The sequence below is a fragment of the Mytilus edulis genome, chromosome 9 (genome assembly GCF_963676685.1).
Source record: "Mytilus edulis chromosome 9, xbMytEdul2.2, whole genome shotgun sequence".
Classification (NCBI taxonomy): domain Eukaryota; kingdom Metazoa; phylum Mollusca; class Bivalvia; order Mytilida; family Mytilidae; genus Mytilus; species Mytilus edulis.
Window position 1 is genome coordinate 73,438,087 of NC_092352.1, and position 23,726 is coordinate 73,461,812.

Genomic DNA, 23,726 nt, shown 5'->3' on the forward strand with positions numbered 1-23,726 from the left:
TGATCGCTATTTTATATTTAATGAATCACAACATTTTCCGTGTCATAAACAAATAATTCTGTTAAATAATCAAATATTACGTTTGAATGAGCAAACAATGTAATAAAACTAAACAAATAATTCGTCTGATTATAAATCTTCAAAGTAAAACAACAGCCGTCGGAACAGTGAGTAAAAGAATAAAAATCGTTTTAGTTAAATTAAAAATTAATGATAGAAAGAAAAAAAGGTGTTGTCGGTTTCTATAGATTAATATAATAGGTTAATTATATTCAGTTTGAGGCTGGTACAATTTAATATGTGTTTTAAAATTATGCATGTTGTTTCCATGCATTCGGACCGAGTATGTAATTATCAATTTTCTCAATCAATCCATGAGTCAACGAATCAATCAATCAATCAAGCAAGCAATCTATCAATGGATTATTCATATTAACATAACAACGGGTATGATTGGTCACATTGATAGAATCAACTTCTTATAAATGCCAGTGCTTTTAACTAGATTCATACTCTTGAAGTGATTAAACATGTAACTATATTGCATTCACCTTGTCCTTCTTCGTTTGTCCCGTCGCCGAACAAACATTTCCACAACACTTTTCACAGGTACAAAATGTACCACTGAACAGAACGACTTCACATTTGGTCAACAGCTTAGCATGGACTCGTTTGCACGTTGGAGCACTTTTTGGACAGCAGGTGTATTTTTATATGCCATTGTCTGAAAGGTACATATAGCTGTTACAACTTCAAACTCGGATAGTTATAAAAATACCTAGGCCACACTTAAAAATATTTTGGTTTGCCCAAACCCTACCCAAAGGTTGAGACAGTGGGTAGGAAGGTAGGCATTTTCTTTTTTTTTTCAAAAAAAGAAATTGAAGTATCAGATGTTTATTAGTCTTCATGCCTATTTGATTAAAAAAAACTTCTTCAAATCAGGACAATAAAAGAATTTGAGTAGGCAGCTTTTTTCTGGGTAGGTAGCGTTTGGGCAAACAAACCTATTATTTATTATGGCCCTATGTAACACGTGGTAATAATGATATAATTATGTATGTTCAATAGCATAAATTATTGTGGAAATATAGAAATTATAACATTGTTTATCACGTTTATCAATCATATATTTAAAACATATGCCAATCAGTTAAGTTATTGTGAATTCAGCAGACGAGAAATATTGTGACGTATCTGTCATTTGGTGCAAAGTTTACCACACAACATGCAATGAAAATAGATTAGATATGCATGGGAAGATTTAATCAGCTTACAACTGCAGTAATTATCATTCACGTATTGAACTATCATCTACGTATCTACGATGGTCTGGACTAGGGGGTAGGGACGAGGTTCTTCTTTTCTGTTATCTTTATTTTAAGGCCATTTGCCTCTATTCTTTACAAAGTTCTATACTGTTATCAGCACATACCCTATCATTATCTTTTCTTTATTTTGTGGCCTGTATTTCTCTGTCCTTCTATGTTGACCCTTTATTTTGCACATCTTGAACCCCATACACACACCAACTACGTATAGTATTCGATCGAAAAGAAAGCAAAGAAGCGATAATTTGGTGTCTGTAAATTCATTCTTGCGAGTTGCAAGGTGAGTTTACACTTATTGATATATTGAAAGTGGTTCTTCCTGAAGAAGCATGAAATATTTGTCGCTGGACTTTAAGCAACCAAAACATCAGTCGATTTTATTTAGAGACAAGAAGAGGCAGTACTTACGTGCTACACACATCTAAGGAATATATATATATATATTTTAAATATAAACTTTGGTTAAAGACTCATCGGTACACATATATGTGCTAATGTAGAATACTATACGAGTATATAAATTTAGATATACTCCTTAGTGAAATATGTTAATTTATGAAAACTTTACAGTGTCCAAAATTCTAGCACAATGTAAGTATATGAACATAAAAGCTATTATCTTCTAAAGAAAACTCAACAGAATATAACAATTTGGCAAATATTGAAAGAAATGGATAAACAAGGATTATCAATAGAATCAAAGCCAGAGTCGGATTTAGGCCAAATAAGAGGGAGAGGGGACTCACTTAGGCAGTCAGTGGTCCCCCACTTATGAAAAGGTCTAGATGCGCCACTGAAACATATCCTCAAGTTATATGCAGTGTATATACCGCTAAGTTTAGGGATTATAGTCGTCTGAGGTTGTCATTTGTCTTTGTTGAACTGGGGTCACATCTTTATATAATAAATAACAAATACTGTATTGTCATGTAGATCATGTCCAGAATTGTGACAATAATAATGACCTATAGTTGTTAATTTCCATGTCATTTGGTCTCTGGTGGAGTGTTGTCTCATGGACAATTATACCATATCATCTCATTATGTATAACAAACATAAACATAAACTTGAAAGCAAAACAAATTTATTTATATAATATATATATATACAGATTAGGGATCCCCTGTCCTTAGTCCTAATGTATGCTTACTAAAGGACCTTGAGCCTTCTAGATGTGGGACAGGATCTGCTTACCCTTCTGGAGAACCTGAGATCACCCCCAGTTTTTGGTGGGGGTTCGTGTTGCTTAGTCTTTAGTTTTCTATGCTGTGTCTTCTGTACTATTCTTTGTCTGTTTGTCTTTTTATTTTTAGCCATGGCGTTGTCAGTTTATTTTCCATCTATGAGTTTGACTGTCCCTCTGGTATCTTTCGTTCCTCTTTTTTCTACTTTTCTGAAGGTATCTTTGCTGAGAGGAAATTTAGTTTTATGCTTTTCTTGCGACGAATTAAATAAAAAATCGGAAATAATCCCATAACATATGATAAATTTCAGAATCTGATAAAAATGTTGCGTGTATTAGTAATAATTGAGAAAGGGAATTATACACTTTTTTAGTACGTCATTTAGATTATAAGTCAAATAATTTTCGCAAGGACGTTCATGAACTAAGAGGTTTTATTTACTTTGAAGATGAATGTTATGGAAATGTGTGATTTAAAGTACAAAAAACGTAAACTTCATCTAATTTGCTTTTTATCCTGCTTAATAAATGTGATGGGGACATCTTAATGGGCAATACGACTCAATCTGTCTGATTTTGAATTAAGAAAACTTTCGTGTCAAGGAAAGTAATGTTTAATCCACAAAAGACACATTTGTAAGGCTTTAATTCTTGAAATGTGCAGTACTGTAATACAAAACTCCAAGAAAACACCAGAAAAAGAGAATAAATGAGAAAGTTTCTTTTTAAGATTTATCATAACGTATCAATTAGAATTTGACTCATTTAGGTAGATTTCTACATAATCCGACCCGTCACATATCCTTGTATTACATTTAGCAGTTTGATAATTATTCTTCAACTAAGTAAGCTATATATATTCATACCACATCTTCTATTCTTATATTTGATTTGTACTTAAAATCTGTTAAACTTGAAACAGCATTACTATACAGTATCAGTAATCATATACCAAATCTTCTTATTTAAAACAAAAAAGTTACAGCCGATTGCATTGCGTGTGTAGCTAAAGGTAATATCTCTGGTTAGCTTGCTTGCTAGCTGAACCGTGAAGTCATTATTAGGTAAGATATGCTACCCTCCTTTCGAAGTATGCCTAGTCCTACATGGTAATAGATTGGTTATCTGTGGACTAGTCTACTCTTAAAGAGGGTCGTTTACCTAACCTAACTAGTCAATTTTATGTTAATAATGATTTATATGGCTTGTAATTATTGTTACTCTTTGTATACAGTGCAAAAGAATATATAACCTCGTGTTACATGCACCCGGCAGCATATGCCCTTGAGTTTGTTACTCAAGGGCATTGGGTTTGCTCTAAACATTTGACGTCCAATGGCAATATGTATGTATTCGACATTAAAGATAGTGCTTTTAATAGTATATACAGTCATTACAATAATTAATAATAAATAGATAAATAATAAATATCTTAATTGTTATATATGTAAATAGTTTACATTTAGTGTGTAATATTAAAAAACAAACAATAAAAAAAACAACATAATACAAAAAAGAAATAACAATTATTGTATCTCGGTTGTCTAACTTTGACATTGTTCCGGCTTGCTTTAATATATGCACTTATTAGGTTATTATAATTACTTCCAATGTAATATAGATGCAACTATACCAGAAGTGTTCTTCGTGAACCGGCTACCATAAAAACTATTGGTATCATATTTAATTTGTGATACCTTCTAGAATTTTTTTAAACCAAAGTAGTAACATTTCGTCGTATGAATCTTAAAACCACGTACTTCCCATTTGTCTAATAAAATGATGGAAAATTAAATTTTAAGTTTAAAAGCGCAATATTATAATCATTTGAAAAAACATCAACAGTCATATCGAATTTGAGTACATGAAAAGAGTCTATATCCGATTGCTTTTCAAGTTTTATTGATAAACGAGCAACGTAGATGAATTTTAAAAGCATCCGCTTTTTTTTTTAGATAGAATGAGACGTCCCTACAAATATGTGTCTCTTAATTCGATTGTTGTTTCAAGTTTTATTGAGAATCGAGCAAAGTAGATGAATTTTAAAAGCTTCCGCTTTTTTGGAGATAAAATGTGACATCCCCACAATCATTTTATGTTTAGACATTTATCCTTAGTATAAATGTCTGGTAGAGATAACACATGGATTTTGTATTGTGTACTTATCCTCAATTTTGGACTGATCTACTAAGAAATTCTACAAGTACTGAGTGAAAACCATTTAAACATTTCAAGCAAAGTGTTATTTTCTTAAATTCTTTTACACGCAAAACATACATTGTACCTGATACATGAAATAGTAGAAATATAACACTATAAAAAAATCCATATTTGAACTAACTAGATACATAATGTACATGTATTGTAGACCAATGAGTGTGGTAATACAACATTGTAGTTCTGACAAAAACGTATAGGGTGTTGTAATATATATTGGAAGGTAGACCATTGCACTTGGATATTAGATATCTCCACATTTATAGAAAGCGGTCGTGGATAGTTTCCCCGTGCTTGAGGTGTATGCTCTTATATTTTTTTAAGTTATAGCGTTGAGATGAAGACATCAATAAAGAGCCCTGTTCCATTACTTTTTTTGTGTTATTTTAAATTAGCTGTTTATATGTCAAGTATGGATACCGCATATTCTTTCTTTTCTATTATAACACGATAAGGCTGATTAACACGACACATTTAATTTATTCTCGTTCTGACTCCTAGAGAAGAAGTTGGTACAGACACTTGTCTCAGAATTTTGTTTGTCTATATACCTTAATATAACACGTTATATAATATAGTAGTATATAGAAAAAAAATTCTGAGACAAATGCCTGTCGGAGTTGGTCTAAATCCTTGTAAAGAGATAGTTTTAATGGAGAAATGTATTATTATTCTGTCTTTACAGAGCTTATATGACAAATTGGGAGAAGTTCCATAAAGGCATTCACCAGACAGCTTTATACGACCCAAAAGATCAGAGCATCAATGGTTTGTTAAGGGATATGACTAACGAACCAATTATAGATGTAGGTAAGTAACAAACAACCAGGAAGTGGAATGATACACACATATATTACTAGAATATACATTTCCTTATAGCATTTTGTCCGAATACAAACCTCAACAACACTTTATTTAATTTACATCGTTCGTCTATATATAAATAGATATATAGAATTTATTTTTGTCCAAAGATTGTCATTTAAAAAAAACCAGGCAAGGTTGTACCCCTTACGAAATCACAGATGTTGACTGGTCCAATTAGGCTCTATCCCAAATCGCCTTTTATTTAAAAAAAAATAATAACTATGAAATCTTCATGTAATTCTAATAAACCCTTTTGACATACCAGAATGATTGTAGTTGATAGTATAACACTGGACACTCGTGTACCACACATTTTGTATTCATACATAGTAGTAAAAAAGTAAAGGAAAACAAATCCCTATTTAATTTCATAAAGAACTATATACGTACGAAAACCAAAAGACGGTTATCTTCTTTGTAACCGGAAACACGTCATACCCTTCCAAAGCAGTTGAAGTTTTTCTCAAGAGTTTTCAGTTTGGCTGTTGTTTCTCTATATTTTATTTTCTGTGTAGTGTTTCGTCTTTCTTAGTTTCTTGTTGTCATTTTGTTGTCTTAAACTGTTTTGAAAGATAGGGAAGATACTAAGGTGCAAAGAAAAATCATTATGCAAAGAAACACGAACTCTACACCCACCAGTTTTTAATTTTGTTTGGCTTCTTGGTATGTTCGTCCATTATTTTAGTGATATGACTGCGCACGTTTAACACGCGTATCTTAAAAATTTAGATATCAATTTAAACAAAACTTTCTAAATACACTTTCCCTAAATGTAATTAACTTAATTATATTTTTAAAAAGTTAAGACGTTCCTTTCGTAATTATATTCCTGATTAGATCAACAGTTGAAGAAGTTGTGAGAAAATAAAAAGCGTTCCAAACGTCTCGTATGACTTCCTTTACTGTGACAGCAGACGATTAATTATTACCGCGTGCGACTTCGTTACTTCATTATAATGCCGTTAATGGTGATTGTTTCCAATAAAGAAGCATGTTAGGGTACTTAGTGCAGTAATATAACAGATGTTTTATCAGGAGTTCTTTTTATCACACATGTACAGGTGACAAAAAAGAAATATAATATTCGCAGGCATTTTTTTTAATCTCGCCGTGTTCATCAACTATTGATCTTTTTCTAATGTCGTTCCAGACAAGAAATTTTTAATCCGGATTTATTTAGTATTGAAATGAAGGAGGTTTAATTAAACTTTTGTGATACGCATAAATTAATATTGTATAGTTGTGAGTTCGGTATAATATTCACTGCATTGAAACAGCCGTGACAAATTCTTAAATTGTGCACTTAATAACCTTTGACACAAGAACGTGCAAATGTGTAATTGTTCTATTAAATAGGAGATAATTTGAGCAGCGTTTTCTATCAACGTATACAATCGAAACCCCAGATTACTACTTTTGCTTCGAAACATGATCATATAAGAGGGAAATTGTATCATCTACGGATCTAACCGCTTATATTGGTTTTCCATAGATCTCAATTATAGTATTCATTGCTAATTTACGCAAACACAAATGGACGAACAATAATTTTTACCATATGATTCCCAACAATCAGGCTTCTTGTAATGTGAATATTCCACCATCAAGAACTACAGTGACATGGGTAGAATTTTAGTCTGATAAACATTAATTATTTTTTATTATGATTGGTTTTGAACTACCTTCCAGTAACTGCGAAATTGAAAACTCTTAGATCAGTGCTTTGTGTCTTAAGTACTTTTACATAGGTTTGTTTTTTTGCTTTTTGCAGATCTGAACTTTTTCAACTAATTTCTATACTTTGGTCGTATGTTGTTCTTTTACACCAAAGCCCAAGGTACGGAGAGGGTCGTTTGCCCGCAAACATGTTTAATCCTGCCACACTATGCATGTGGCTATGCCAGTTTAGGAATCTATTATTCAGCGGATGTCTTTGGTCGCTGTTTATCAGATTTCAGCTTTGTCTCACATTTGTTCACATTGCCTTAAAAAAACTTAAAGTATACATGCGTGGTATGAGACGCTTTTGATGTGTGTGATCTAGGAGATAAAAAAAAGTGGGGATTTGTAACATCGAAGGTAAAACAAATAGTGATGTTGGATATAAAATGTATACATATATACATATATAGGGCTTAAACATTGTGATCTTGTGATCCCGCCCTCCCTAAAAAAAAGCGAGAATCGAGAATTGAGCGCTCTGTACCATCCCCTCATACATTCACTCATTGTCAATGAAACAGAACCCGCCATCTCAGAAAGAAAATGAGAAGGAAAACGATACCTTGATTTCTACACACGATCTTCATCAGCAAAAGGTCTATTACAGAAATAAATATTACTAGTTTTAAATTGAGCTTTAATGAGCAACTATTCTCACTAAAATAATGGCTTCAAATGCACTATTGATAGGAACCTGATCATATTACTTTATTCTTTATGATATTTTTTTAGTTTGTGTATTCATGGCATATGCGTTTTCTATTTTTTTTTTATTAGTACAAAACCATGTTTGCATTGCACAGTACGATTTTACGTAAATTCAATAAAATATTTGTTGTCATTCAATATTAAATAAACTCATCATAGATACCAGGACACAATTTAGTATATACGCCAGACGCGCGTTTCGTCTACAAAAGACTCATCAGTGACGCTCGAATCCAAAAAAGTTAAAAGTACGAAGTTGAAGAGCATTGAGGACCAAAATTCCTCTTAACATTCTTCTTTCTCATTTTATTACAGAAATGAAAGAAGGCGGTACACAACTAAAGCTGATTATAACTTTTAGTGACGAAGGACAAGCTTTATTTAAACCAATGAGGTATGAAATTTATTACTCATATTCAAACACATTAATAAAAGATATGAAATTGTAAATGAAACAAAAATGATGATCTATAGAATGGGTCCTTGTTGTCATTGCACTCAATATTCATGTGTTGAATACAAAATATTTCCATTTAAAATGTTAGAAGATCAATAATTCAAACGTAAAATATTTTAAATATTAAGGTAATTAGAATTCAAATGACAGTTTTATATTTTCATGGTAGATTGATTATTGTCTTTTTCAAAAGCTTTTATGATATTTGTCCAGTGTTGCAAAACCATTTACAATCACACAAGTCTTCGCTATGACAGCTTTTATGTATACCGAAAGCACATTAAATGGTATATTTGCTTATATATATTTATACATGATTACACAAGAAAAATGATATATACTTATTAAGTTCACACCACATTAGTTAAAAGTACGTGAATAAACTACATATCATAAAGATATACATGTAATACTTAGAAAAAAATTACAAATGAAGAAGTCATAGGTCAATGGAATATTAATAAATGATGAATTAATAATTTATTAATTTTGTAATATGTATATGTGTATGTGTATTAGTCATCAAGATTACCATTTAATGTTCTTTGTTTCTTTTTTTAATCTACAACAAGCTACGTAATGAGCTTGAAGACTAATTAATATATACATTTATATATACTGGGCCCTAAATCAGATTTTATTTAAAGATTATAAGAAATGTTCAAAGATTGTTACGACTCTCGTGTTAAAAACTCTTCAGATATTTGCACTCTGTAGCGTTAAAGTGTTGCAAATATTTTGTTAACTATATAAGGAAAATCTCCTGGGCCGTTTTTGCATCTAATGCATTATGGGTAATTTCAATAGTTAAGATTGACATCTGATAGGCGTCGACTTGATGTTACTGTACGATCCATCACATGAATTGTGCAATGTGGGTTCATAATCTATTGTTTAAGACCGATGGCTGCAATTCTGAAGGTCCCGTGCCCAATTCTAACTCGGGCGTCGGACATTTTAGTACATCAGAAGGGTGATTTCATACCCCACAAATATCAGTAGTACCTAGATGTGCGTTTTAACTGTATACTTTTGGGGTCTCAGTTAGTCAAAGTTGTCCCTGACTTTGATCTGGATGTCAATCTGCTGATGTCTGTTGGGGTGTGTTCCTGCTGAAACGCCCGGTTGTTCTCTCCAAGTACATTGGATTTCACCACCACCAACTTCCCGTGCCCTAGCACCCCTTTCTGATAGAGCGGGATTGTCATTGTTGAGTTAACAAAACATTTGCAACAAATTAACGCTGTAGAATTCAGATCTCATTATAACTCATAGCAATCTTTGAACCTTTTTCATAATTTCTGAATTATATCTTTAAGCTCATTTAGACGAAAGCTGCTCTATACCCTTTGAACTATAACAATTTGACTGGTTGTAAATAATTGAAAGATTAATGTATCTGCTACAAATAAACTAGAAAATATATTTTTATGTTTTTATTTTACTATACTTACTAGTATATCATCTTCGCTAACCAAGGGTAACGATCATGTCCCCTCATGGGGAAAAGAAATACTGGTGCTCGACAAACTGATGTCTCATTGAAATCATTTACATACCTTTTCATCTAGAAATATAATATTGCATTTCATTAAACATTAGTATGAAACGATACATGTATTAAAAATATCATTTTGAATTTTAGACATTCCAGAGACTACGAGACATTGCCAGACCATTTTTATTTTACTGATTATGAGCGACATAATGCCGAAATAGCAGCTTTTCATTTAGACAAGTAAGTTATATTATGTGTTTGAAAGTTTCAGTATGACCTGTCGATGATACAATCTTTAGAGGATTGTTTTCTCATTGGCAATCACACCACAATTTCTTTATTTTTCAAATAGAAATATGAAATAATAAATAAGTATTAACAAATATAACCAACTCGAAGGTAAATAAAAAAGGGAAAGCTATAAAACCTGACAAAATCATTGGAACGTAACGTGTACAGGGAACGCACTGTAGCAAACGTATATAATTAGCGCTCTATTTGTGTGTACGAAGTGGTGCATTTAACATTGCCATTAAGTGCGAGATTTGGCTAGCCATAATACCGGGTTCAACGCACCAGTTTTTCTTAAAATGTCCTCTACCAAGTCAGGAATATGACAGTTGTTATCTAATAGTTGGTTTCTAAGTATGTTACACTGGCGTTTGTGTTGCACTTTAGCGTTTCTGTTGTCGGTTTTAGTTTGTAACCCGGAAATGTTGCCTATATTAAGAATATAAAATGAACCCGAAATGTGTCACTGGTGGATGGCCGAATATATTTGTTGTACTGAGTCCGTATTCGCATGATGGTTGATACAGGAATAGCAGTAGAAGCTTATCATGTCAACGCAATTAATACCCCTAGTTTTCACCTTGTTTATCAAAATTGCATTGTCTAGATAAGAACATCTACAAACTTCTGCTATTGTAAATTCACAACTTAATGCCAGGCTTTTATCACTGCTAATATTCAAATGAATGAGTATCGTAATAATAAGATATTTTTAACTGTATGAAGATTATCTTGAAATCGCAATAATTAATCTCGTAGTTCAGTCTTTGTTACAGAATTTGCAATCATTTCTGATTTAACAGTAACTTGTTTTGCCTAATCAATCTTTTCGATTTGTAGTTTTGTAGACGAAACGGGCGCCTGGCGTTAACATTTTTAATCGTGGTATCTATGACAAGTTTATTTGTATCTAGCCTTCTCTGGGGGAGGGGGGAGGGGTATCAATTTGAAGCAGCTTAATATAGAGAACCATAGAAAAGCCATTTAACAGGTAAATCCACCATTCATGTAAGAACTAAGGAATATCTCTAGAAGAGAAATATTATCTAAGCATACATATATTAGATACTTACAAATCAAAATAATCTTAAAGAAAAAAACCAAACGAAACAAGAGATAAAAAGACCCCTAAAATATTTTAATTAAAACTAACACAACATCATGAAAATAAAGACTTCATTAAAGATTCTTAAAAATCTTTAAAAAAACTGCAATAGACCACGTACATTGTACGCCGATTAATTTATTAGATGGCATGCCGGATATAAAGTTTTGGGAAATTCCATTTTAACATTACTTCATTGTTTTGATATGACACATCTTGTACCATCTTGTATGATGGAAAGTGCTATATTTCTATTTTTAAATCTAACAGACGTTACACAAATGATCACAAATGAAATGTGTGTATGTCCAATTTGTCATATTTGATAGTGGCATTTGACTATAGTCCGTAGCCCGAACAGATAGTAAATTGCTACACATGGTTAAGTTAGATAAAAATTCCCGTTTGTCTCCACGACTTTGTGTTTATATTATACCAGTCTGAGCTAGTTCAATGATGGTGTCTCCACATATGTAAACAAACATCCATTATTTAAACACAACAATTTTCTGTGAACCTTACATTTAACACGTAGAGATTGTTTCTCAGACATGATTAATACCTTTTTGTAATTGTTCGTTTATACATTTATAAATTATAAGGTTTCCACTCAATCAGACAAAGTTGATTTTAGATGGATTTGACTGTTAATTTTTACATCCTTAAATGGTCATAACGCTCTCATATGTTTCTTTTCATATACACCCTCAGCTTACAAATATTCGAGATGGAGCTTTCCTGATGAAGGAAAATCTATAAAAGTACTTCGAACGTACGAAATTTACAAGGCATTGTTTTCATTTTTTACAAACTTAACTGTAGTCTGTATCATAAACAATATGAGAGGACCAAAGGACACGTATATCGAGAGAAATGGTTAATTAATCAAGGACTCCATGCGATGTAACGTCCTTGCATTGGAATTAGCAAATCTTATGCCATCATGTAAGCTACTATAGTAATTTCAGTATTGTCAGTTTTCATTTATTAAAAAAAGACAAAAAAACGCATTACGTGCATATGCACTGTTAGTCTTAAGCTAAAGTAATGTTAACTCTATTATTCCATAGTCTAAGCAATAAGACAAATGACTAAGAGACACCAGGTTTAACAAGTTAATAAGTTTATCATGTTAATTACTATATCACTTGTATATTTATAATACTAATGAAGTTGTAATACATCACTCATTTGATGTCCCATTCGCTGACATTTATTATACAATATTTCTAATGTTTATCATATTTTGAACCATGTGTGATTATTATAGGTATTTTATGACAATAAATAAATAAAAAAATGCTTTCATAATAGGACATTAATGGCAATAAATAAAAATAGCTTTTGTTTGCTATTTTAATTTACAGACTGTTATATGAAATTATTATTATAACATTGCTAATTAATATGGAAATATAAATTTTCCGTTTAATTTATAAAACATTAACATGGTGTACTAATAAAGTAGCATTTTATTGCTTAAATCATCAAAATTACATATTAATATAAACCCAAATCACATATATATGAAGTAAAATGGATGTTATTAAAATTAAAAAGACGATAGGCGATAGGCGAATTTTGATACGCTTAATTGATTTAAATATAACTCATTATTACAGACCTGACATACAAAATTCATCAGGATGTCAGAGTTGCATATCTTTTACCAAAAAAAAAAAGACATGTCATTGCACAAGGTCATGTTTTTCTTCTGACTACTAATGCCGTCTTTACAATAAATCCGTTGGACGTTTAGTGTTTACTGATTGATTGTTGAGTCTTCAGTTCAAGTTTTTTTAATTGTTTTTTTGGCTTTGAGTTAGCTTTCAATAACAGCAAGTACTCACGGATCTGTGCTTTATGTGTTGAGTGTTTTTGCTATTGTATATATCTGATGAGTTCAGACCTTTACAACTGATTTTCACCGTATGGTCTATTACTTTTCAACCACTGTCATAGATTATGGGAGGGTTTAGCACCAGCAGGCATGCTTAACACGGCACAAGCTGTATGTGCATGTGCCAACGCAGGAGCATGTAATTCAGTGGTTAACCTTTTTGCCGTTTATCATATTTATTTTATGTTTCTTCTTTCATACATACATCAGATTGTTTGTTTTCTCGTTTGAATTGTTATACAATTTGTCATTAGGGAATTTTAAAAGCTGACTATGCTGAATGTTATTTTTTACGTCATTTGGTAGAAGTGTCTCATTGGCAGTCATACCACATTGTTATATTGTTTTTGAATACAGTATTACCCAACGTAACGTTTGCTAAACGGAGGCTAAAGTAGTGTACCGCTGTTTGAAGCAGCGGACAACACTAACACACAGAATGTCATACATTAGAGAATTTGAGCTAGCTATGAAACCAGATTTATCAACATTTTTTTCTACACAAGGATAAACCTTTACCAAGTCAGAAATCGTTGTTTTCCATTCGTTTGATATATTTGAGTTTCTGATTGAGCCACTTGTTTGGGTACGTACTTTCGGTATTTTTTAAATTCTTTTAACAAAAACTGTACGCACGTCCTTCGTTTGGATTAATCACAGTTTTACTACTCAACATATAACTGGGATAATGAAGTCAAATTTTGATTAATAAAAATCGAATTTACAGAGATAATATCTTGACTCCTCCAGTACACAATTGTCAAAATATTAATTACCAAATGCCATTTTAATTGCTTACATGTGTATGTCACATAATTTGAAGGCATCTAATGTTAGAATTGATAAACATGCCACGTTTTAAACTTATGCTATATTAAGCTCTTGCTTATTCAGGAAATTAATTTTAAAACAGAAGAATGTCATGACTATTTTTTGAATAGTGAACAGTAGACTTGCTTATCATGTAAATATATTAGTTTAATGCATGAATTATGCGTATACTTTATTGTCGACGCCTTATTGTTTTCTTGGAATTGTCGACCAAACCAGATCTATGAGGGTCTGGAAAGGTTCCTACATCTCTGTAATTTTAATTTACTGGGCATTTTTTCTTTATCTTTAGAAGTAATGCTTGTTGTGTAAAATTCTCATGAAAATTATTTTTACTTTAGATTTATATTATCTGTAAATGCATAATTTCTTTATTCTTTGTACTTTTGTATCCCATTATTCTCTATTCTTCATTTTGTTGTTCATTTTTCTCATTTCATTACCTCATTTGGTCATTATTTTAAAATCTGTTAACCCCATCCATATTCTCATACATTTATGTTGTTACTAGATTTATGATTCCTCCGTTGGACTTTAGATTCCATTTCTGATATTTTAAAATATCTATTTCCACTAGATGTATGACCTTTGAACACCGGTATACTACTGTTGCCTTTATTTGTTACTCTCATGTATTATCATGTATTATGACACGAAAAGACATATTGATACGTTATTGAAGATTTAAAACCCCGGTTCGTGTTCCCAAGTGTTGTATTAGGAAGACCATTGACTATCATTTCATCGTTTGCCGTTTAAACTATGGAGTTGCCTGGTTATTTTTAATTCTGATTTTTGATTTTTCCTTTGGAATCTTCTACATCCTTTTTGTTTCATAATGCAGAAAGATGCAGTTTAAAAGGAAAAAACATATGGCTATTCAACACTTATCAACTATTTTGCCCAACTAACTATAGGATATAACATTCAAGGTACTTGTTTACCTCTGCAAGACCTTGGCCTATTTATACTAGACGACCTCAAAATCAGGGATCTATCAACAAGGCATTTATACGCAACATTTATTTTTCTTATGTTAAACGCTATATATGTCAGAAAAATGATGTATTTACTTATATTTACATTGTTTACAACTACATTGAACATTATTGTATAAATGGAGGTTTAATATGGAAGAATGTTTACGGTTATCAATTATGAAATTGTTAAGCCTTCATTCACTACATTAATTTCAAAGCACGTCATTTCACTGATTTCCCAAAGTGGGGATGATAAATACATCTATTATACTAAAATAAACATCCAACTATATTATCAAATATAAATCTGACTTTAATTTCAATTTAATTAAATACCTAATACTGTCAACTTCTGAGAATAGCTGTAAAACATCTTCCAAGGAAACATATTTTAGATAATACTATTATGTTTATAGTTATTGTCACGTTTATTAGGACGCGATGTTAAAAAGAAAACATTGTGAAAAAAGCTAAAAAATACCGCACTCCAAAGAAAATTCAAATCCAAAAGTCCTTTGTCAATTAGCACAATCGAAGCTCAAGTACACCTAATAGATAGAAAAACAATTGCCATATTCCTTACATGGTACAGGCATTTCTTTATGTAGACAATCTTGGATTAAGCTGGTTTATAACTACATGTAGCTAACCACTCACTTGTATGACATTCGCACAGAATTATATTATATTGACAACAATATGTGAGTGCAAAACAAACCCACACATAGTACATAAATAAATGCAACGGTAGTATACCGGTGTTTAAAAGTCACAAATCCGGGTAAAAACTAAAATCATGGGGAACACATCAATTGTAAGAGGAAAACAACGGTTAATTTAGAAACACTGAAGTACAACAAAAACAAACGCCAACATACATAGAAACGAAGTATAATATAATTTCTTTTTGATTTTGGGTAATACCTTTCATTCCCTCAAAACTTTATCAATAATAAAATGAAGATCGTGTTTGTTTTTACTGTTTCTAGAGTTATTTCCCTTTTCCCATCAAAGTTCGAATTCGAGCTATTTCGGCATGAAGTTTAAGTTTTTGTATCGTTGTTACCGACCATACAGTGCAAGTTAAGTTATTATTTTTCTTTTGCATAGTTGTTTTTTTCTCAAAAACATGTCCCTGAATTTTATAGCATGACGATAACAAAAATTACAAAGAATAACCTACTTGTTAGCTAGAATCTTACACATACCTTCTTCGTATTGTACTCTTAGAAAAATAAACAAAGTGCCTGAGATACATTATTAAATACTAATTACTTCTTTTTACAAAGATACATTTATTTTTTCAGAGTTTTAGGATTTTATAGAGTTCCACCAACTGCCGGTAGAAAAGTTAATATGACATATGATATCAAAAGATTAGCAGATCGCAAACTAGCAAAAACATTCTTCAAATCTCCAGGTAAGTAAAATTCTTACATAGATAGCATATCCGTGGAACAAAGTCTGCATATATTAATTGTATTGTATGTTTATTAGTATATGTTTGCTACAAGATAATAAAACAAAATGATATGCACGGATGTCGCTAGTGGAGCCTGAAATGCTAACCCTTCATGTACACCTACAATTGTTACCGTAACGTCATCAGGTTTTTAAAAGAAAACAGTTTAAGCGGAAGATATCAAAATTTTGTTTGTACTTCCGTATAAAATAAGTCTTCACATGTCTAAAGTATGGGGATGAACTGGTAAATATCACGATGATTTATAACAAGGAAACATAATTTGTTTTATTATGTTAAAATTGTCATGTTTATGTGACGTTCTTAATGTATTAATTTTTATATGACGTGTATCTAAATTAATATTCTTATTCTGAACTTTTAACCAGTAAAACGTTGAAACCATAGCTTGTAAACTATAAAAATTTGATTAATCATTTCTTTTTATTAAATCTAGTTATAAGCTGTATTGTCTAAAAAAATTAAATCATAAGGTATTGCATTTAATGCACAATGTGAGTATTTTGAAGAGTGATGAATCGTTGATTGTTTAACAATGCCCAGCTTACAATCAGAATTAGGCAAAAAAATAGTCTGCCAATTATTTACCAGTATTTGACTGTTTGAAGGTTATTTGGCAATACACTTTTGTTTGAGTTTTTAATAAAAAAAAGTACAAAAAAAACCAAAAACAATGAATTTGAATTTGTTATCCCAAGATAGGAAGTTCATTTGGAAAGGCTGCTCATCGAGATTTTAGCACAAAATCAGTTATTAGTTATACTTATATGAAACAGTTGAAATTATTTTTCTTTTGAAATTATATTTCTTTTTATTTAGCAAACAACGTTTGCTTTCATGGCGCCTGCTCCTACTACTGTGATACAAGTCATGCTATTTGTGGAAATCCAGACATGTTAGAAGGTTCCTTCGCTACATTCCTCCCTCCTGAAAAAATAGCTGCCAGAAAAACATGGCGGAATCCATGGAAACGGTCCTACAGTAAACACAGAAAGGCATACTGGGAAGCTTACGACGATCTTTGTGAAAAGGTCAAACAGCGTGCACCATATAACAAAGGCCGACGGCTTCTTGATCTCATAGATATGCATATTTTTGATTTTTTTCAAGGTAAAGTATATATTTACAATATTCGTATCCCTATAGGATAAACTTAAAATATTGCAAATATGTTGTACGTTCTGTTCTGAAGATCTGTTTAGGGGCAACGACACATCGTTGATACATTACTTTACAGTTTTGTAGTAGAAATTTAAATGCCGCCTAATATGATTGTATAACCAGAATGAAAATTGGAGCATTTTCTGGATCTTTAAAAACAATGTTAGATCAGGCCATACGTATTTAAATCAGATTGCATATAAACTTCATTTCCGTGAGTTATTAATATAATATGGAAAACGATTGCGAGTTATGATGTATTGAATTTATCATTATATTCTCTTCCTATCTGTTGGTTTTTACTTCAATTTTGATTAATGGAAGATGAACACCTCCAATACATAAAGGCAACAGTAGTATCCGCTGTTAAACATTCACAAATCGACTGAACGAAAACAAATCCGGGTTACAAACTGATATCGAAAACAACACATCAACTATAAGAGGAAAACAACGAAACAACAGAACATTGAAGTGCAACAAAAAGCAAACGACAAGACAACATACATAGAAACGAACTATTAGATAACAACTGCCATATTCTTGACTCGGTACAGGACAATACCACGTTCATTGATTCGGCGATAATGGATCTTATGTACACGTTGTCGTGAAAAAATGAATTGCATTTTTATTGAGTTATTTATTGCTCTAACCGCCTTCATTTTTTGTTTTAAATTATTTTTCAGGAAATATGGATAGACATCATTATGAAACAATAAAAGATTTTGGCAATAATACATTCCATTTGCATTTAGACAATGGTAGAGGGTAGGTATATTTTATTTATATCATTTATTCATAATTGAAATAAACATGTTTAAAAACATATGTTGTTTATACGTTAAAAATAAGGGTGATACTAACAAAGATCTGCCTTAAACACTAGATGTTTACCTACAAAACTATAAAAAATCCTTAGGAAAGCCACATTTTGTTGAAAGTTTACAATAAGGAGGTGATATGTGGTTTGATTGCCAAGGAGTCAAATATCCACAAAAGACAAAGGGACGAAGGTGACAGAAAATAGAGGTCACCATGCGTATTTCAAGCAAGAACAAATGAAACGTATGCCATACATAATTTATTATACATGTATAATATATAAAAGCACCAACTTGCATGGTTATTTGTTAAACTAATTCAATCCGTATTTTAACAAATATTGCAGACAAAGAACAACAACATGCATTCCATTATAGATCCCTTGTTTATTGCTGTTTGAGGTATTCAAAATATTTGTGAATGTGATAACACACATAAAGATAAACAATGGCGACAAAGTGTATAATTACTTTATTTTTTAAACCAATTTGATATATCAAGATCAGTATACTATTCAAGTAAGTTCGAGTTTTAATGCATTAAACGTTCAAAATATTATTTGATAAATGTTGCATTTGGTAAATGGGTTTAAGTTATCTATTGATTAATCTTTTTTCGTTTTAGGTTTGGTAAAAGCATTCATGATGAAATGTCAATTTTGGCTCCAATCTATCAATGCTGTCAAATCCGTTACTCAACATTTCTTAAGTTAGCAAAGCTTTATGTTGGACCAGAGAAACTTAGTTCTGAAACAAGATCTTCTCTGTCCATAGATTCCATAAGTCCCATATTAACAGAACCTCATTTATATGCCTTAGACAGGCGTGTTATCAAAGTGCTAAAAGAGATATACACATGCATAGAAGATGGTAAACCAATTGATGAAGTAATTATTGACCGATAACAGTCATTGTAGATGAAAGTTGATTTAAGAATACATTTTGATAACAACCTCTTGATATTGATAATCTGAAAAAATTGCAGAAGATGTTTAAGGTCAATAATATCTACCGTGAATGGGCATTGATAAAGGGATTGGATTGTGATATGAATGTTTAGATATACGATAATCTGAATAATTGAATAATAGTACTGAGTTGGTTATAGACCGAAAATGTTCTTATAATATAGTACAAGGGATCGAAAGCTACAGTATATCTTACATGTCTGTAACTGTTCAAACATTGATATTATATATATTTGACAAATTAATTGTTTGTTGTTTTATTTTAGAAATTTCAAAATCGTTGATATAAAAATGTTCAAGATTACACAGCCGGACACAGATTGCCAATCAATTTCAATGAGCAGATTGTTTAAGGTTTTTGATACTTTAACCGCCTCTTTTATCATCCAAATTAAAAAGAAATCATATTTAGCTACATTTATTTTGATGCATCATAATAAATTGACAAGGGTTAAAATATTAAGTATTTGTCAACATTTGGTGAACAGTATATTTTACAAATACATCTTTTTAAAATTAAATTGCATTGCATTAGCATACAAATCTGTGAAAAATCTATTTAAAATTGATACGGCTATTATTATCTAAATATTTAAATGTAATTTTTAAGTATACATAGTATCCTAAAAACCTGGTTGTCAGAATTAATTGATCACAAATTCGTTACCGATTAGGTAAGTTTCATTTTATTCATCATATTTTTCATTTTGTTTTGTAAAATCTGTTATAGACACATGTTCATAGTTTATGTATCATATTGTAACCTTTTTTTTTAAATTTGGCTCTCTTTAGATTTGCATAAAAACTTGCATCAAGTTATATTACAAAGACATAGTTATCAATCACCAACTTGCAACTCCCATTGTCCAAAATGTGTCATGTCACTTATTCGTGTTATGGGAATGTGGTAAAATGGTATTTATTTATTTGATATATTTTCTGCTATGAAAATTGTCGTTTGTGATTTAGGAATCAAAATATTGAAAAAGTTTCAATTCAATGTCTAATTTCTAGATGGGAATTGTTAAAACCAAAGTGTTAGCTTTCTGTTTTGGAAATCAATAGCCTTTTGTATGCTTTATTTTTGCATTTAGCTTGCGCCATTGAGTATTTTACTAGCTTTTAAGGGACACACAATAAATCTGTGCAAACATAACTACATGAAGGGGTCACATAGTATAATAAACGACTATTAAACTTTATTTGTAATCCCCATGTAGACATACAGTACAGCTGTCGACTTTTCCCCATATTATTTTATATACTTTCTCTATCACAAACTGTGTCAATTTGTTAATGTTTTACAGAAATGGTGCTTGAAATTACTATTGTAAGAAATGTTCACAAATGGTTACTGTTAATAAACCTATAAATGCCTTATTGAATCCACCAAGGCATTTATTACTGTACATTTTATAGGTCGACTAGAAAAATGTGTTTGTCACTCATTATTCATGCTAATTTATGCATAGCATATTGTATAGATATCAACTAAATGTATGATATGAAATTAAAAAAATCAGCGAAAGAGCGAGTTAAAGTTCCTAGAAACATATTTATTTTTATTTTGTGGTTATAATCAGTATTTCTTTATGATCAGATGGTACAAGGAGTACAAAAAAATAAAAGATAAGAAAAAGAATTATAGTTTTGTTGTCATTGATATTTGACATTTACGTGACTATCAGTATTGTTTGGAGAATAGTTCCATAACATATCACAATAAGTTACTCGGCAGAACAACCAAGGCGAATGGCCGAAGGAAATGACTGCCCTTCACTATTAGCCCTATGGTATTTGGTGGTGGAAAAAGTATAATAACATAAATAACGAATTCCAAAGAAAACTCTAAACGGAAAGTCAGATGGCAAAATTAAAAGATCAAACACTTTAACCGAATTGAAAACAACTGTAATATTCCTGACTTCTTACAGGCATTTCCTTATGTATTAAATCATGGATTAAACTTGGTTGTTTATATTTCACTTGTATTACAATCATATAAAAGAGGGACGAAATATACCAAAGGGACAGTCAAACTCATAAATCTAAAACAAACTGACAACGCCATGGCTAAAAATGAAAAAGACAAACAGAAAAACAATAGTACACATGACACAACATAGAAAACTAAAGAATAAACAACACGAACCCCACCAAAAACTAGGGGTGATCTCAGGTGCTCCGGAAGGGTAAGCAGATCCTGCTCCACATGTGGCACCCGTCGTGTTGCTTATGTGATTACAAATCCGGTAAATAGTCTAATTCGGTTGGTCACATTCATGAATGGGAAGGGGATTGTAGTTACGACGTAAGGAACATATCCGATATCATTTGTGAAACGGTTATTCCATAACGGTCAACCAATTTGATGGGATAGATGCATTCCACATAGTCACCAAATTTTGAATTGTTTAGTGAAAGAACGTCATCTATATAGCGGAAAGTAGAGTTAAAGGATATTGCTAACTTCTTATCTTTCTTCCTAAGAAGTTCCTGCATGAAGTCAGCCTCATAATAATAAAGAAACAAGTCGGCAAGTAGAGGGGCACAGTTTGTTCCCATTGGGATGCCGACAGTCTGTTGAAAAACACGTCCTCCGAACGTTACAAATATGTTGTCAATCAAGAAATCAAGCATCTTGATAATATCGGTTTCAGAGAATTTTTTGTTTGAATCAGAGTGATTCTTTACAAAGTTTGATTTATCCCTCCTTAAGACAAGATACTTATAAAAGTCAGTTAAGAAAATAATTATAAAGAGGAGATTTACATTTTAGTTGTCTGACATATTAGTTAAACATATGGAGTTTTCCATGATCGACCTCTACCTGACCATTTGATTTGGGTTGCTGTCTCCTTGAAGTTTTTCCATACCCTTGTTATTCATTTACAACACAATTTCACACACTGCAACATGATTCATCATGAGAAATTACATAGGTGCTACAAACGCTTCACAGATAAATGTTTCACATCTGAACTATTTTTCCTAAAATTTGACACTTTAAAATTTGGGACTAGAATTTAAATTTACAATACAAAGGTAAGTTTGTAAATTTTGACAAATAAAAGATTGGAAACGTTTAGAATGTCACAATTTCTAAGTAGATAATAGTCCAACTTAGTTAGAACATCAACAGGGTAACACACTAGTATAGGCTCCGCATTGAAGACCGTACTTTCACCTATAATGGTTTTTCTTTTGCAAATGATGACCTTGTCTTGGCACTCGTACTACATCTTCTGATGTCTATTTACACTAGGGAGCTAATTTGTGTTTGTGTTCTGTGGTACTTTTGCACTATCTATTTTCTAACAATTGTGATGTTTTTTGGACTGATTAAAATCATCTGCTGTCAAAAACATTCACAGTACTAATTTGTACTGCACCAGATTCGCATTTCGACTGTTTTTGTATCTTTATTTTTGCCAGACATTTTTTTTTACAAACGTTGAAAAGCTGATACATTAAAGGAAGGACTTTTAGTGCAGCGAAATCCGACAATGAATGATAACTATGTGATGGGGGAAACATTCCTTATTTTATATTTATGAAAAAAAGGGAAACCCCCCCAAAAAAACCACAAAAAACCCCGATTCAACCGTAGTATGACGAAATTGAACCAAGATAATTGCTCATTCATATGTATTTTTTTTTATTCCGCTTTTGTTAATGTTTTCAGTGTCAGCCTATTTCACAAGACATTCTTGAGTAGCCTCCCCTTCGCCACATTTTCACTATTTACTCTGAAGTCAAAATAAGGAGATTTTTAACATATGATTTTTTTTTATCTTATATCTGTTCTTGTATCAATAGTTATCAAAGGCACCAGGCTAAAAATAGTCGCTTTCGACTTAGTAATCAAAACATCCCCATAAAATCGTTTCTGTCAGACTTTTTAAAGGACAGCACTACTACCAACGGTTTAGCAATCATTAGCCTTCGGTAAAAGACCTCTCTGTTTTGCATTTACGCAACTTAGAATTAATATATTCCGAAACGGGTAATTAAGTTGAATTCATTTGAAAAAAAACAAATCGGTTTTAATATACACATGTTCTCAAATCATTGATAAAAGACATGTAATATCAATGAAGATGAAATGATTAAAAACACTGAATTTTAAATGTCGATACATACATGCTGTACAATTGCATACATAAATAAAAAGAAGATACGGTATGATTGCCAATGAG

General features: G+C 31.4%; 1 protein-coding gene across 6 annotated transcripts in view; it reads left to right on the top strand.

Moving 5' to 3' along the window:
* Positions 1-21,166, top strand: part of LOC139488990 (extracellular serine/threonine protein kinase FAM20C-like) — a 46,682-nt gene extending 25,516 nt beyond the window's left edge. For all 6 annotated transcript variants that reach the window (XM_071274992.1, XM_071274993.1, XM_071274996.1 and 3 more), the window contains exons 3-9: positions 5,418-5,542; positions 8,345-8,423; positions 10,132-10,224; positions 16,399-16,511; positions 17,394-17,684; positions 18,425-18,506; positions 19,185-21,166. In XM_071274992.1, coding sequence (XP_071131093.1) covers positions 5,418-5,542; positions 8,345-8,423; positions 10,132-10,224; positions 16,399-16,511; positions 17,394-17,684; positions 18,425-18,506; positions 19,185-19,464 — 1,063 coding nt within the window. In that variant the 3' untranslated portion in view covers positions 19,465-21,166. The remainder of the gene's footprint in view (positions 1-5,417; positions 5,543-8,344; positions 8,424-10,131; positions 10,225-16,398; positions 16,512-17,393; positions 17,685-18,424; positions 18,507-19,184) is intronic.
* Positions 21,167-23,726: the final 2,560 nt, after the last annotated feature.